Here is a 13,849-nt window from a genome sequence, read left to right as displayed (position 1 = left end):
GACAACCCTAGACCGAATTGTATACATGGTGATCGATGCACTTAGAGACCTACGAGTTTAGAAATGGGCAAGTGACAAAATGAGGAAGTGTTCCGTTTTAAGCGATCCGATGTTTGAAATACCCTCCAGGATATTAGTCGAACAGCGCAGGCTATCCCTAAAGTTTCTTCACTATGAGTTCTGTTTTAGTGGAAAACATTTCACATCGGGTGTCCAAACACTGGTCTTAAAGCGTATTAAAACCTTTCAACACGTGTTTTATGCAATAGGAGAAGCAATCAACGTTGACATTTAAACGATTGTCTGTTTTGCAGCTTTAGATCCAAAGTGCTCGCATACGTGAGCTCACATTAGCATCTTCAGTACTTACCCTGCATGTGGCTTCAATAATTCAAGCGGCTTAAATTACCCATACAAAAGTGCGCCAACGTGGCTTACTCAAAGAAAAGAGCTAAGATAAATAGAAGGTATTACACATGACATACCAGAGCAAAGGTGTAAAACCGGCTGCAAATTCTTAGAAAATTCCTCTTTGTTGCATTTGCTGGCTACCTTTCCTCGCACGTAATAGAAAGTGCAAATAAAGAAGTTCTTGTGCTATAAAAAATCTTAGAGATAAAAAAATGAGTCTGTAAAGTAATATAAACAGTTTAATTAACATTTGATAAGCTGACAATGTGCTCGTGTTCTGAATGACGTATGTTTGTCGACTAACTCGGGTTTGTTCTTCGATAACGAGTATTGCCCGGTTCATTAACTACTGCCGTTTTATCGCTTGTATCATTTCTATGGTATGTCCTCGATATTGGCTCTCGGCTCGTTACTGGGTCTCAGACTTACAATGCGTAGTTACTGAGGTCCGATACTAGGTCACTGGATATCTCAGACTATTGTAAAAGTTTGCAGATATTCCGCATTCTTGTCCGACTTTAGGGATCAATAAACCTATTCTTATTTATTTCTTAACAAATGTTTGTAGGTGCACGCATATTAGCTTTTCGTAAAAATATATTTTTCTAAGGTATCTTTTCTTTTAAAATAGTATTTCTTAACCTCATTCCATACAAAGACCATTTAGAATCTCCGATGCCGTGAAGCTTACAAAACCTTTTATATCTGCAAACGGCAAATATTAGATGAAGACTAATGACTCGGAGGCAGGTGTTTTCCATAAAATTACAGCTCCCAGTATTTTCTATTTATCCGAACTATCCATCTTGTCTGAATTGTCAATGTGTTCAGGTACTGTAGCTTTCCGCTTAACAATAAGTACCGGAAATTGCGTCCCTCAGTCCCTAGAGAATGCGGCGCCGACAGGTGGATGTATTAAGTAGAGATTCGTATCGAACTGCACGACTGCCTTCTGCAATCCATTATTATTTATAGCACTTTTTATAGAGCGTAATTGTTTATGCTTTGAGTGTTGCCGGTTCTTGATTAGGGTGATTATTGCGTTCGAATCACAACATCTGTTTATCTTCAACTTGAGCTCAACATATCTGTGCTATAGGTACACTTCCGAATGTTACTGTTAATGTTAGTATGTTCGTATGCAAAGATAGAACATAGTCTTTATTTGTGCGCTAAGTTTCATTCATATCCTTTGAAAAGAAATATGCATTTTACAAGTTTCCTTCTACATTCTAAGAAGCTTTGATTGTTGTATTAATAGGATGCAATAATCTTAATCGAATGGATGATATTATGGTATGGTGTAAAACGTATATTCTTGCCCTGTGTTAAAAGCTGTTTACAGAAACCTCAGGTCATCAAGTTCTTACCTAGTTACCAAAGAAAGTTGCCCTGACATTAACACAGCTAAACGTGGAGAATATATAAACATTTAGTTTCCAAGAGGTCGTGAAGGCCAATCGATAGCTGCCATATTATATGTAAAAGCAAGACTTTAATAATAAGCTGGTCCTGTCCTCATTAAGGCCAGAACTCCGTACACAATCGGACCTTTAGGAATTCACGGAAAAATGCTACAAGAAGATAACAAAATAAAATAAAGTTTCACATTAACTTTGTGTTGTTTACGGAATGAAAAGGATAGCCTTTCTTTCGTAGGATTTATGTCAGAGTCCGACGGATGAGCGGCATTCCTTTGCAGTCTTCGTACACTGGCGATTATGGTCCATTTTCTCTTATATTCATTGAATGTAGCAGTAATTTTCTGGCCTTTTGTTATTAGTTTTATGTTGTGCAAGTTTTTGCCTGTGGGGTTGTCGCTTGATTCGTAACTAAACGTAGCTCATAGTTTTAGTACTTATAGAAATAGCTCAGAGATGGTGATCTTTTTATACCTGAAAATCCACAGAAACGTGTATTTGCAAAGCTGAAAGTAGTTTCACCTAGATTTTTATCCCAAAGTAACAAAACCACTTAGCAACAAACCCAAAGTTAGTAATACTAGTGCTAATCTGGACTGTATCTTTCACAAAGAGCTCACTATTCATTCAAGTTGACCTTCTACCGGGGTAATGTGAAGACCCAACCTACGCCTTTCCAATTGAGTAGCTCCACATCTCCACATTCACTCATATTGTATCCTTATATAAGCTACAAGATATAACACGTGGCCTTTTCTCAAATTCATCGGAATTTTCCATGTCACTCAACGAGATATCATTTTCAGAGTGTTGGCGAAGAAGCTTAATTTTCTAGTCTAGTGCTTTTAGATTTACGATTTTGGATGTCACGTGGTTAGAGTCCCAAGTGAGAAATTAACAAATATAGATTAACTTATCCAATAATTGGCAGAGCAGAAACTTTTGAACTTAGGCTACAGTTTATAGAGTAGCTATTCAGTAATATATTATGTGCTATGTTGCCTTATTTGTTTATCATAACGACCTTGTTTTTTTTGTGACTATTATTTGGTTGTTACGAATGTTAAATCCTTTTTGTTCTTAATAAATTAAGGGTCTATAAGGTAAAATAAAATAAAAAAACTTCAAGTTCAGCTAACCAGTCTTTCAAAATTATGTCATCAACCCGTACTAATATTTAAACTTGCGGTATTACCGAAGAAAACCCGCGGTTATAACAGAGTGTCTCTTTAACGTAACACACTAGTATATATTAAGTACTTGGTCTCGGTGTCAGAAACTACAAGCAATAAACATGTACCGCAAACATTATGAGCGGTTCATATCGCGAGTTTAATTCCAGTAAAACTTTCATATATCGGTAGAAAGTAGAGGGAAGATAACATTTGTAGTCTAATTAATGCAGTGTAGGGTTATTTATGTATCTATTTACCTACCTTTAGATAATTTACAGAAATAGGTGTTGACTACTACTTTCACTGATATGTAAATTGGACCTGTATTAGTGCTCCACAACACGTATTAGAATATTATACCCAGTCATGTTAAAGCTAGGTGCCGCACTCAAAGACATACATTGGTAAAATTCGTATTACTTAAGTATTTTTTCTATTTGGATGCTAAAAAAAGCAATTTTGCCTGTAGCTCTGAGTACGCCAGTAATTTGATATGCGTTGTAAGTACATAATTTGAATGAAATCGATGCCAATAAAGGGTGACTCCTTATGTTTGAATGCAACAACAATTGGTATCCTTGAATGCTTAATTACGTTCTTGTTCTCGTCGTGATCGGTTTGATAAAGTGTGAGAAAATTGCCGAAAGAATATCTAAGCTCAGACATCTGCTGAAACTGTGTACTAAGTGTGATAATCATCATCTTCTCCCGAGCTAATTTGTGATAACATGAAGGTAAATAATTAAATGAAATGTACAATGGTACAGTATACTTCTACCACTCCCCCATACTTGCCATGTATAAGACGGGATCTTATTTTCTCGTCGAGTGCAACCGCAGCTGTGACAAGTTCTACCTTCATTACGTCGACAGCGTCTTCGCGTTAACTTTATCTCCTTAACCATTACGTCGTACAACCTCGTCAAAAACCTCTTGTCATCAAAGAAATAAAAGCAATAATTTTATAGTCGCACGTAGCGTGTGGTATGCGGGCCCATCAATTCTTTACGAGGCATTTATCGAAAACAATGATGGCTGTCTACTATCCTTTTAACACTCATGTTGTGGGTGTGACGAGAATAAAGGGTTTCGGTTTCATAACGATTTTAAACGTCCTCTCCATTTCATTGGCGTGTCCAACCTTTAAAATGTATTCCTGCAGTAAGTTTGATAGCTGTAATAAACTCGACTACGATTAAAAAAATACTAAAGTAAATGTAAGTCTGAATGCACCCAAATAAAGATTATATACCTCTTGCTTTAGTTTGTTGTGAACGTTTTACGGCTTGCGATCCTTTGCCTTCACAATAAAATGCAATAGACTTCAAGTAATTCGCTGTAAAAATAAAATTAGGTTGTTTGATTATAAGGTAAAAAGAAAGTGTCAATTCGGGAAGGCAAAGAAGCCATAGGCCACGAGGAAAGCCAGCTATTGAGATTCCCAAATTCCTGGTGTGTGAATAAAGCGGAGATTATATTACAAAGTTTATCCATCACTTAAAAAGTTAGGTGGTAACGTCCCGATAAAAGGAACTTACTGTTCGATGAAGACGAGGAAGATTTACTCTGACAGATAATTATAATCGTATTATAAAGACGAGGTTTATGCTGATCGCCGTCAAAGAGCAATGTGTAAGTTTATCAACAGCTTACGACCATAGACTGAACTGTCTGTAGTTGTACGTAGGTGTACCTAATAAAGGAGATGGGCATCTGGCAACCGTTCACAAAGTCGTTTCTCTGAATGGTGTGGGTGAAAATAGTGTTTACTTCAGTTGTGGCTGCTAATCATTGTATAAATCCTACGCCCATCTTATCTCGTAGAGAGCCAATTTCCAGAAAAGAGGTAAAAGGTTTAAGTTTCCGCAGATTAATCGTGGTCCCTAATCGTGATAGGTTAGTCTTAGTTTTCTGAGACCTTTGGTACCTTTTGCTTTCACTTGGTATTTATATTTTAAACATCTTGACTTGTTATCTGATGCCATTCGTAAAGTAAGACCTTTCTAAATTGTAACGTCGCTTACTTATCATAAATCGAATCTTACAAAACATGAGCCATCGGCGCACGAACAAGATCCTCGCCAATCAGCTTAACTTTACTAAAACAATGTAGCGTTTAATTGCTTCGTAAAACTTGAACACAACGGGGCTCTTTCCTGTTTTCGTACACACAGCGAATAGAAAAACGATACATCCTTAATCTACACATTACAGTGACGTCAGATGAAGGTACGTATGTAGTGGCGAGCTGACACCGGCAGCCGTCAATTAGCTGGCCATAAATCCGCATTTCAATAATCCTAATGCGACGCGCGCGCCTGTCGAGGAAGCACTAAACCATGTCCAAAATGATTTGAATTTAGCGAGGAAACGTCAGCGGCGTACGCGGTGGTGTTGCCAGTATGACATCTCGTATTCGTATACAAACAAGAAAAATGGTCACTCCTAAATTTGTAAGACATATGAATGATGTTAGACACGCTTTAGCTTTCCTTAGTGGGTTAGTGCATTCGTGGCTGTGCGCAGTGCGGATGGACTGACGCATGTTAAGTATGGGCCAGCAATAAACTTGCGGTGTAGTGGTTTTGTAGAATTGCAAAGATGTAGCTGGTTTGTTCCGTTTGTACATATTCTATGCATCACATTGTATACAATAAAATATAAATGAAATTTTGAAAGCATTTTAAAGGCGCGATTCGAAAATACCCATTTCCAATAGTGTTTCAAATCAAAAAGCTGCATCGTACCTTTTCCGTAGACTATTAAATAGCATCACTATATTAAGAATGCGATTTTTTTTATAGATTCGAATTTTAAAATGTAACTAATTTATATTGGAACGTGCAGTTGACAACACCGACGTTGCGTAGACGATGTCCTCGAAGGAACATGGCCGGCATAGCAATGCGGGAACCCTAACTGTAATGATATGTTAACTTAACGATTATTGTGTCACTATCAATCGTGCTTCGTTTGTTTTGATTGAAAGCCCCTGTCATTTACTTAGATGTCTTGTTTAGGTTAGTACTTAGCATTTCTAATTGTTGATTTAATAAACAATGAATGTCGTACGTTAACTGTCGAATTGATTGAGTAATCGGTTTGTTTTCGTTTAATTTATGACGGTTGTATTTATTGGAATTCTGTTTTAGGATGCTTGAGTATATGTTACGAATATATTGGGGTCTTTTATTTTTATTTAATGGTTATCAAATAATTGATTTCTATAAATGACTGCTTAATTGACAGGTTTCCTGATATGGACTACCGGAGTACGTACTCGAGTTGCATTAGCATGAAATGAAACACAAGTGGAATTTAAGTGTCCTTTCTGCAAGTGGGCTGAATCATAACCTGCTCTCTTATTTTAAGACTTCCCGATTTGCCCACCGACTTTTATCCAGATTCTCGAGCTAGGGTTGTTCAAATGACACTTCGAGTTTGACATATCTTGTCATTCATTGAAATTGGTGCAACACGACAAGATGATCACTCCAAAATTTTTTTTTCACATAAACATTCGAAATTTAAACAAGCTATACTAAATATTGACTTCCACATTCCTACCGTATCTTATATTAGATGTACAATGTAGTACAAAGTGTTAAAGTAAGCTAACTCTGGCCGTGACTTTAGCGTTGACACCATGTATTTACACTTTCAATTTCACTCGTGCACTGTACATGCACTTAATATAGTTGTACGTGCTTTACAGTACTTCAGTAAAGTAATTTAAGGATTGTACAGCTAGTAAATCATTCTATAGTTAGCAAAGCCGACTTTGGTTGGGTTATGCATCTGCATTGGTTACCAAGCAACGTGTAGCTTATTTCGTATTTATCGTAATTGCCTCAGGCATCTGAAAACCGAGACGACGAGGCATAGTTCTGAATAAGACTACACTTGTTAAAAAATAACAGGTAATATTCTCAAAAACATAGTTACATATACGAGTAGTTTTATTACTCCTAAGATTCGTATCAACAACGGAAAACATAACCCTATTTTCATACAATAAGCTCTCCAACCACAGAGATGGTACATAATATTTTGTTGGAATTTCCGAACAATAATTTGAGAGAACTAGCGTGGTTTCATTTATTCTGAGTAATAGGAATTATTAAATAAATAAATACCTTTTCCAAGTATTTGCATTTTAGTGCAGCATGAATTCATATTCCATGTGAATTTGAACGTATGTAAGTATAATAAGGTACCATAAAACCATTTGTTATCATTTAATTAAATAATATGATACAGATGTTTTTCTTTAATACCGTCCTTATAGTTTTACTTTTCAACAAGTAAATAGGTGCAAAAGTCTTAATTTTCCATTACGGACATAAACCATCTTAGGTACTACAGATTTCAATATATCAATTATTTGCTAACCAGAGATAAAGTTTTAGTTCCAATTCCCTATCTCCATTAAGACAAATCAAACGATAGATCGGTAATTGCAATCCGCGTATAGCAACTAAAACCTCAAACAAACCATCGCTATACCCCACACCTAATCCAGTATCATTAGAACTGCAATCCTCAATGATGACGAGATATAAAAACTCCTTAGAGTAATGTGGTCTAACGGCATTGCTTCTGACATGCGCAGACGCTCACCGTGACTACCAAACACGGGCTTATTGCACAATTTGTTCGGGACTCAATGAATGTGGACAAATGTTCTTGAGAAGTCTAATCAGGTTTGTTAGGTTTAGTTTTTGTTGGACATTTTAAGCATTAATGCGTTTAGAATTATTTGAATTAGATTGCTTTGCTAAGAAGCTGGCCTTAAGTGGCGTTTAGCTATGAATAGCGTAGCAAAAAACCCTTAAGGCTTTGGTTATCTAGGGTACTATAGACTAGTCCAACAGTGGGAAAGTCTGAATAGTTTTTTTACTTCAATAGCACGTCCCAGAAACCACAGGTCAGATTTTAAAAACGGTTTCAGTGTTACTACAACGCTAGGTATACACTAACGAAACTTTTTACTCTCTTTAAACCACTGGTTCAAACTCGTAACATATCTGATGTCATAAAAATGTGATAATTTAATATTATATTTTACTCGTTTGGGGATGACACAAAAATTTAAATTGAAAAGCTGATTGATGTAGATGTGGATGAAAAGTAGTTTTTGATGATTAATATTGAAACTCTGAAAACGCCAAGTGAATCCTAAAATCCAAATTACCTTGGCTATAACCAAAACAGAACTCGAGATGTAATAAAAAGGAATGAAAACGCATTTTTAAGGTATCTTTGAGACTGAAAGTAACTGCGAATCACTAAGTATTTATTTAAGAACCGCTGTTTTTCAAGATGACGACAATAGAGCAGCATATAGGTTGATATAAAATAATGAGTCACAAAGTATTCAATATTATTAATCTCTGCTAATATAAATAAGAGATAGTGTTATGTATTAGGTAGTGTTAGGCAGTGGTAATCTTTCGATCTACTACTCCGCTTTTGAAAAATATTTTACCAATATCAAGCCAAGTTCTTTGTCAGTATCATAGGCTATATTTTATCCCAGTATGGAATGTAATTCTCTCAGGAAGTGGGTGAAGGCATTTTACTTGCAGTTTGTAATATATCGCGTAATTTATTGTATTAATTTAAAATTTTTGCCAACAGAACTTCTGTGAAGTACAGACCAGTTTCATATGAAGTAAATTTAAAACAATACAGTTGTCTTCAAATAACCCTTTTAGTTCTATTTCTCAAGATTCTCCGAGAATTCCGTCACTTCATAACAGCTGAGACTCTTTCAGTAATCGGAAAATTATTTCAAGAAAACAATGAACTGGCGAATTTGTTCGTATATGTGTAGTTTCACTACTATTATCAGGCTAAAAAAGGTTAAATCTATTTCTGGAATAAAGTACATGGTATAAAAATTCTAGGGAGGATAAAGACTTTATTTTGATTCCTATACTTACTACTGTTAAATCAAGCAAATCCTGCTAACGAACGAGAAAGTAATAAGAACAATTTATTAATAATATTTTCCCGTAATTATAAGGTATTCACGTTAAAACCAGCGAAATTCAGTGGAAAACGGCTACGTACTGCAATAATGTAATAATTGCAATTAACTAGAATTTGCGGTATGTATTTCACTAAAAATACCTCATTGTAAATCGTATTTGCGATAAGCTTAAAATATGACGCCTGATTTCAATAATCTACCATTTCGTACAAAATTTCAATTGTGCTAGTATTTTAAACAGATTGTGCAGTATTTATAATAAATTATTATTTAATTAAGCAATACAATTCAATTATGAGAACATCATTTTTGATGACGATTTTGTGAGTATCAAGTGCTATGAATTAAATATTGTTTGGGAACAGAAGCACCTGGTTTTTATCAAATTATTTATTAAATTTGCAAACATCATCAAAATTGCATTTACATTTCGAGATCTGATTACCATCAATCACGCATAGATATAGTCGGGCTTTGAAGTAATAGTAAACCTAGGAAATCAAAAGTAAGTCTCTTGAATATTAGGCGCTCGTAAACAAGTAAATAAAAATATGTAGGTCTTTATTTCTTACTACAGTACCATATTTTCTCCTAATAGCATTATTTTCCTAGCATAATTCCTACTTTTCTCTCATTGGTTGTCTACGCGAAAAACATTTTATAAAAGAGTAAACTAATAAAGACAGTTGTCATTTGTTACTAAGAACCAATTTGCTAGAACAGAAATAAGAGCTTTCGAGTCCGACTTCCGTTAAATAACTGAACGAGGAAGCGTGTTTTTGTGTTCCAACAAAAACAGTTATATTATTGTCCACGTTCACCCATATTTTATTAGTGATCCCTTTTCTATGAATCGTTAGTCACACATGCAAGCCAATTCTTGTTATTTAGTAGCCGATACAACTCCACCACCTTCAGCGTGTGCGGAATACCTAATGACTGTGACGGCAAACTCTACGGCTAAACTGTTTGCTAATCCATCATGATAACTACATCTTACATACATTACTTTAGTGATAATGTATTGTTGGCTGTAAACCTATATTCAAATTGAGCGACATGTTGCGTCCCTAAGAGCGGATTTTGCATGTTTGCAACGTCGCACAACTATTGTTGCATTTCCCCTTTGTTCGCGATGCAAGCATAAGTTTAGATCCACTCGCGAAATTGACGTACGCAAAGAGTAACGAGGTATTGATCTGACTGCAACATAAGCAAAATATACATTGAAGCAAAATATACATTAACTTTAATACATTGAAGTAAAATTCACTCGCGGAACTCGTTGCTTTAATATTACTAAGTACAATCAAACTAGGTATCCGAAGTTCGATTCAAATAAACCCCTTATATTTATTCGATAGTTTGGAACTGACTGGTGTACATACGCCCAACTTTCCAGGATGAGAAAATTTAGCCAAGCACTACGCTACTACCCCGTTCAGGCTACTTTACATAAAAGCATTTGGCAAAGGTAATACCTATGAGTGCCATAGAGATGTTCCTACCAATTGGCGTAGAAAAAAATACTTTCTTTTTTTTTAGTTGCCAGCAAATTAACTTTAGAAAAACAAAGTTCTTTCGCCGCTAACAAGCTTGGGTTTAATGCTACGAAAAAGGAAAGTCAGGACTAGAGAGAACCGCGTTAGTGTGGGCGAAACCGTGATTACTTTTATAAAATAACGTTCGCGGCTCGATAACCCGGGCTATAACGTTAGAGTTAACATCTATTAACGTTATTAGCTGGCCATTAGCCAGCAATATCAAGTGGTTATCGATCGGCGATTTCTTCACTGGCTATTACTAGATGATTACGATATACTACCGCCATTACGACTAGCTTAATGTCAACTTTGTGATAAATAGTCAACAAAAACATCGCGGTGGTCTGTCTATAAATTAATAATTACCATAGATTAGCGACCCACTGAGTTATTCATAAATACATTAATTTTTATGATCAAGTTCGCGTAGCTATGCAAATTATCAAAGATATTGACATTTAATCTTGTGATGTTTGAGACGAAATGACAACACATTCTTGTAAACGCACGATCGATCAAGAATGTATCGGAGTTATGCAATAAAAGGATCATTGTTGCTGAAGTTAGTTTTGTTTATAAATAACGGTCTGTAGCGGTTAGCGAGTTATTAACGTATTATTTTGGTTTATTGGCACGCGTTGGTTTCCGATTTCAACGGCGTTCTAATTTTAAAATTGTGTTTTGCTTTTTCACGTGGGTTATGACAGAAATAAATAGGCTGAGTGGTAAAATGCTTTCGCTTTCCAAATGCGTTTAAAACGTTGCTGTTTGAAATCATATTTTCTAGCTGCTGTGCTGGATATTATAAAGTTCTCGGTTAAAATTTTAAGTTGACGCTTGCGTGTAATGAGTTAAAAGAGTTAAGAGACATAAATATGATACACATTATTTAATTAAGGTCAGAGGAATATAAACAGAAGATTCGCATTTAAAACTCAACGAAAAACTGTTTTCTTTCATACAGTAGTAGTCGGTACATAGGTACTCTTTATATTTGGTCGTATTTGGGTTAGTGGATACTTAAGTATTATTCCCAGAAACAAGAAATAACTAAAGACATTTCTGTCTTGTTTTCACGCCCTCTTAATTTACAGCATAAAAGTTTTATCTTCGAATTAATTTATTGTCATACAGACTTTGATGTCGGTTCATCTTTCCTTATACGCGTTCGACATTTAAAAGGCTGTCATATGAGATTTGCATTCAAAAGGAACAATTTTATTCGAATTTTGAATCGGACTTTTTTATTGGATGAACGTTTTGACATTTCATCCGACCCTTTTCAAGGCTCAATTCTTCCTTGAAGGGTCAGTGTTGCGAAGTGCCACGGAGGTTTTGAATGTCTTTGTTAACCTCCTTGGAACGTCAATGATTACTAATCTATAAAGTAGATCATAGAAGTTGCCGTGTCTAATTGAGATAACGAGATAGTCTTAATTCGTTGTCTATGAACTGGTGACCTCTGACTAATCCTAATGATTAAGATCTGTAATACCTCTGTATTATGATGAGCTAACATCTTAAGTATTTGTGCTAATGTTTTTAATTCAAGTATCAATAAAGGCTTTTGTGAAAGATTCTCAAACATGAAATACCACTTTGTAAGCTATTATTATTTACAATAAAACATCAATAATGATAAATATCCGTAAGCCGTATAATTTTTATGACACAACTACTTCTTGCAAAAAGGAAAAGAAGGCTCGTTATACTCAAGGCTTATTTCAAAGGGAACACATTCAAATATCTAGCAGACTTATAGCATTGGTTCCCTTTCCAACAAAAAAAGCTTTGTTTTTTTTTAATCCGTTCCTTTTTTTTTCAGGTTGCCAATATGGCGGCGGCGTTGCGTTTGCAGCTGCTTCTGGCAATACTCGTGCCAGCTATAGCACGTGAGTATACATTTTATTAAAAAATATTTGGTACAAGCAATTAAGTATTTGAGTAGGTATGATCCGGTCAGAAGTTAGTGCATCAAGCTGGATATTACGTTATGCAGGGATAGGTTTGGGAAAGCCGATAGTTAGATAATATAGCTAACATTGCTGATAATGTTATAGCTTAGAAACATGCCACAATTTTCAAAGGGTAAGAGTATCTTTAATTCTGAAATCATAGACTCGATTTTAATATGTTAAAAGCAACACCTCTGAACTCAAATGTACCAGGAATACGAAACAAATTGTTACCACGTAAATACATACTACAAAACTCCTATCTCTTAATAGGTATCTGTATATCTTCGTAGTTATTTCGAAGGAAATCTCAAAAGCCTTTTTCGATAATCATTGCGTGCTCATAAAGGTTGTCTTCGGCGTGAAAGGATAGTAGAACAGTGATGTACGAGGTGTTAACCGATAAGATTTTTTTGTCTATTTTGGAATTGTAGCAGACACGATGGCCAAGCTCCCGGATACCGCAGGTAGCTACGCACACAACGATACCGACTTAGTGGCGGTAAAAGGACAAAAAAAATATCACAGATTACTGGGTTCCGTGTATACGCATTTATTTATGTATGAATATTAATACTTATAAATGAATGAAATAAAGCAGTACCTACAACGTGGCTATGAAGTTTCAATCAAGTTTAATGTTTTGGAAACAAGCTTTTGTTTACACGCATTCAATTCATCAATGTATGTTAATAGTGTATTTTATTTCATTAAATCATACTATTTGTTTTAACAATGTAAGACGTGTATTTTGGCTAACACACTGTAATTTTATTTCATACTTCTGCACTATTATTATTCAGTCAGACACAACATTACAGAAAAAATTAAGGAGCTTAATTTTCAAAGGGTCCCTAATACCTCTATTCACTTTGAAGGGAACCCAAAAAAGTTTCCTATGTTTGTGTGTGTGTGCCGAACAAATTTTACGCTTACTAGTCATTATTGTCCAAGTATTTGTGTGAAGTCATTAGTGCCACCTACTCGTTTAGGATTTGTTATATTTTTTCTTCTATTTCCGTTTCTCTGCCAAGACTAGTTTTGATTCGAAACGGCTCGTTCAGAAATTGGATTTGGTCAGCACTTGATTAGACGGCGGTTCGGATGTTTGATGTTGTGTGTCAAGATTTTCAGTTGGCGTTTGTTTCTGAGTTTGATTGGTAACTGCAACTGTTAACTTGATTTGAAACTTTGTAAATTAGTTATTGTGAGGCAAAATTGAAATTTATAAACTAATATCATATCATATTACATTAAAGGACTTTTTTGTTTCTCTGTTTGTTTGTACCTCAAAGTATTCTAAACTGTTGAACCGATTTGAAAAAATAGTTCATTTTGGTAAGGTAAA

General features: G+C 35.3%; 2 protein-coding genes across 3 annotated transcripts in view; one reads left to right on the top strand and one right to left on the bottom strand.

Moving 5' to 3' along the window:
• Nucleotides 1-13,849, bottom strand: part of LOC110384575 (persulfide dioxygenase ETHE1, mitochondrial) — a 334,248-nt gene that overhangs the window by 203,107 nt on the left and 117,292 nt on the right. The gene's annotated exons all lie outside the window — the stretch shown is intronic.
• The window catches only part of LOC110384540 (interference hedgehog), a 41,009-nt gene that overhangs the window by 8,287 nt on the left and 18,873 nt on the right, over nt 1-13,849 (top strand). For both annotated transcript variants that reach the window (XM_064038490.1, XM_064038491.1), the window contains exon 2: nt 12,372-12,438. In XM_064038490.1, coding sequence (XP_063894560.1) covers nt 12,381-12,438 — 58 coding nt within the window. In that variant the 5' untranslated portion in view covers nt 12,372-12,380. The remainder of the gene's footprint in view (nt 1-12,371; nt 12,439-13,849) is intronic.

Source organism: Helicoverpa armigera, chromosome 16 (genome assembly GCF_030705265.1).
Source record: "Helicoverpa armigera isolate CAAS_96S chromosome 16, ASM3070526v1, whole genome shotgun sequence".
NCBI lineage: Eukaryota > Metazoa > Arthropoda > Insecta > Lepidoptera > Noctuidae > Helicoverpa > Helicoverpa armigera.
The sequence above is the reverse complement of the archived record's forward strand: the minus strand, read 5'-3'. Positions and strand labels throughout refer to the sequence as shown.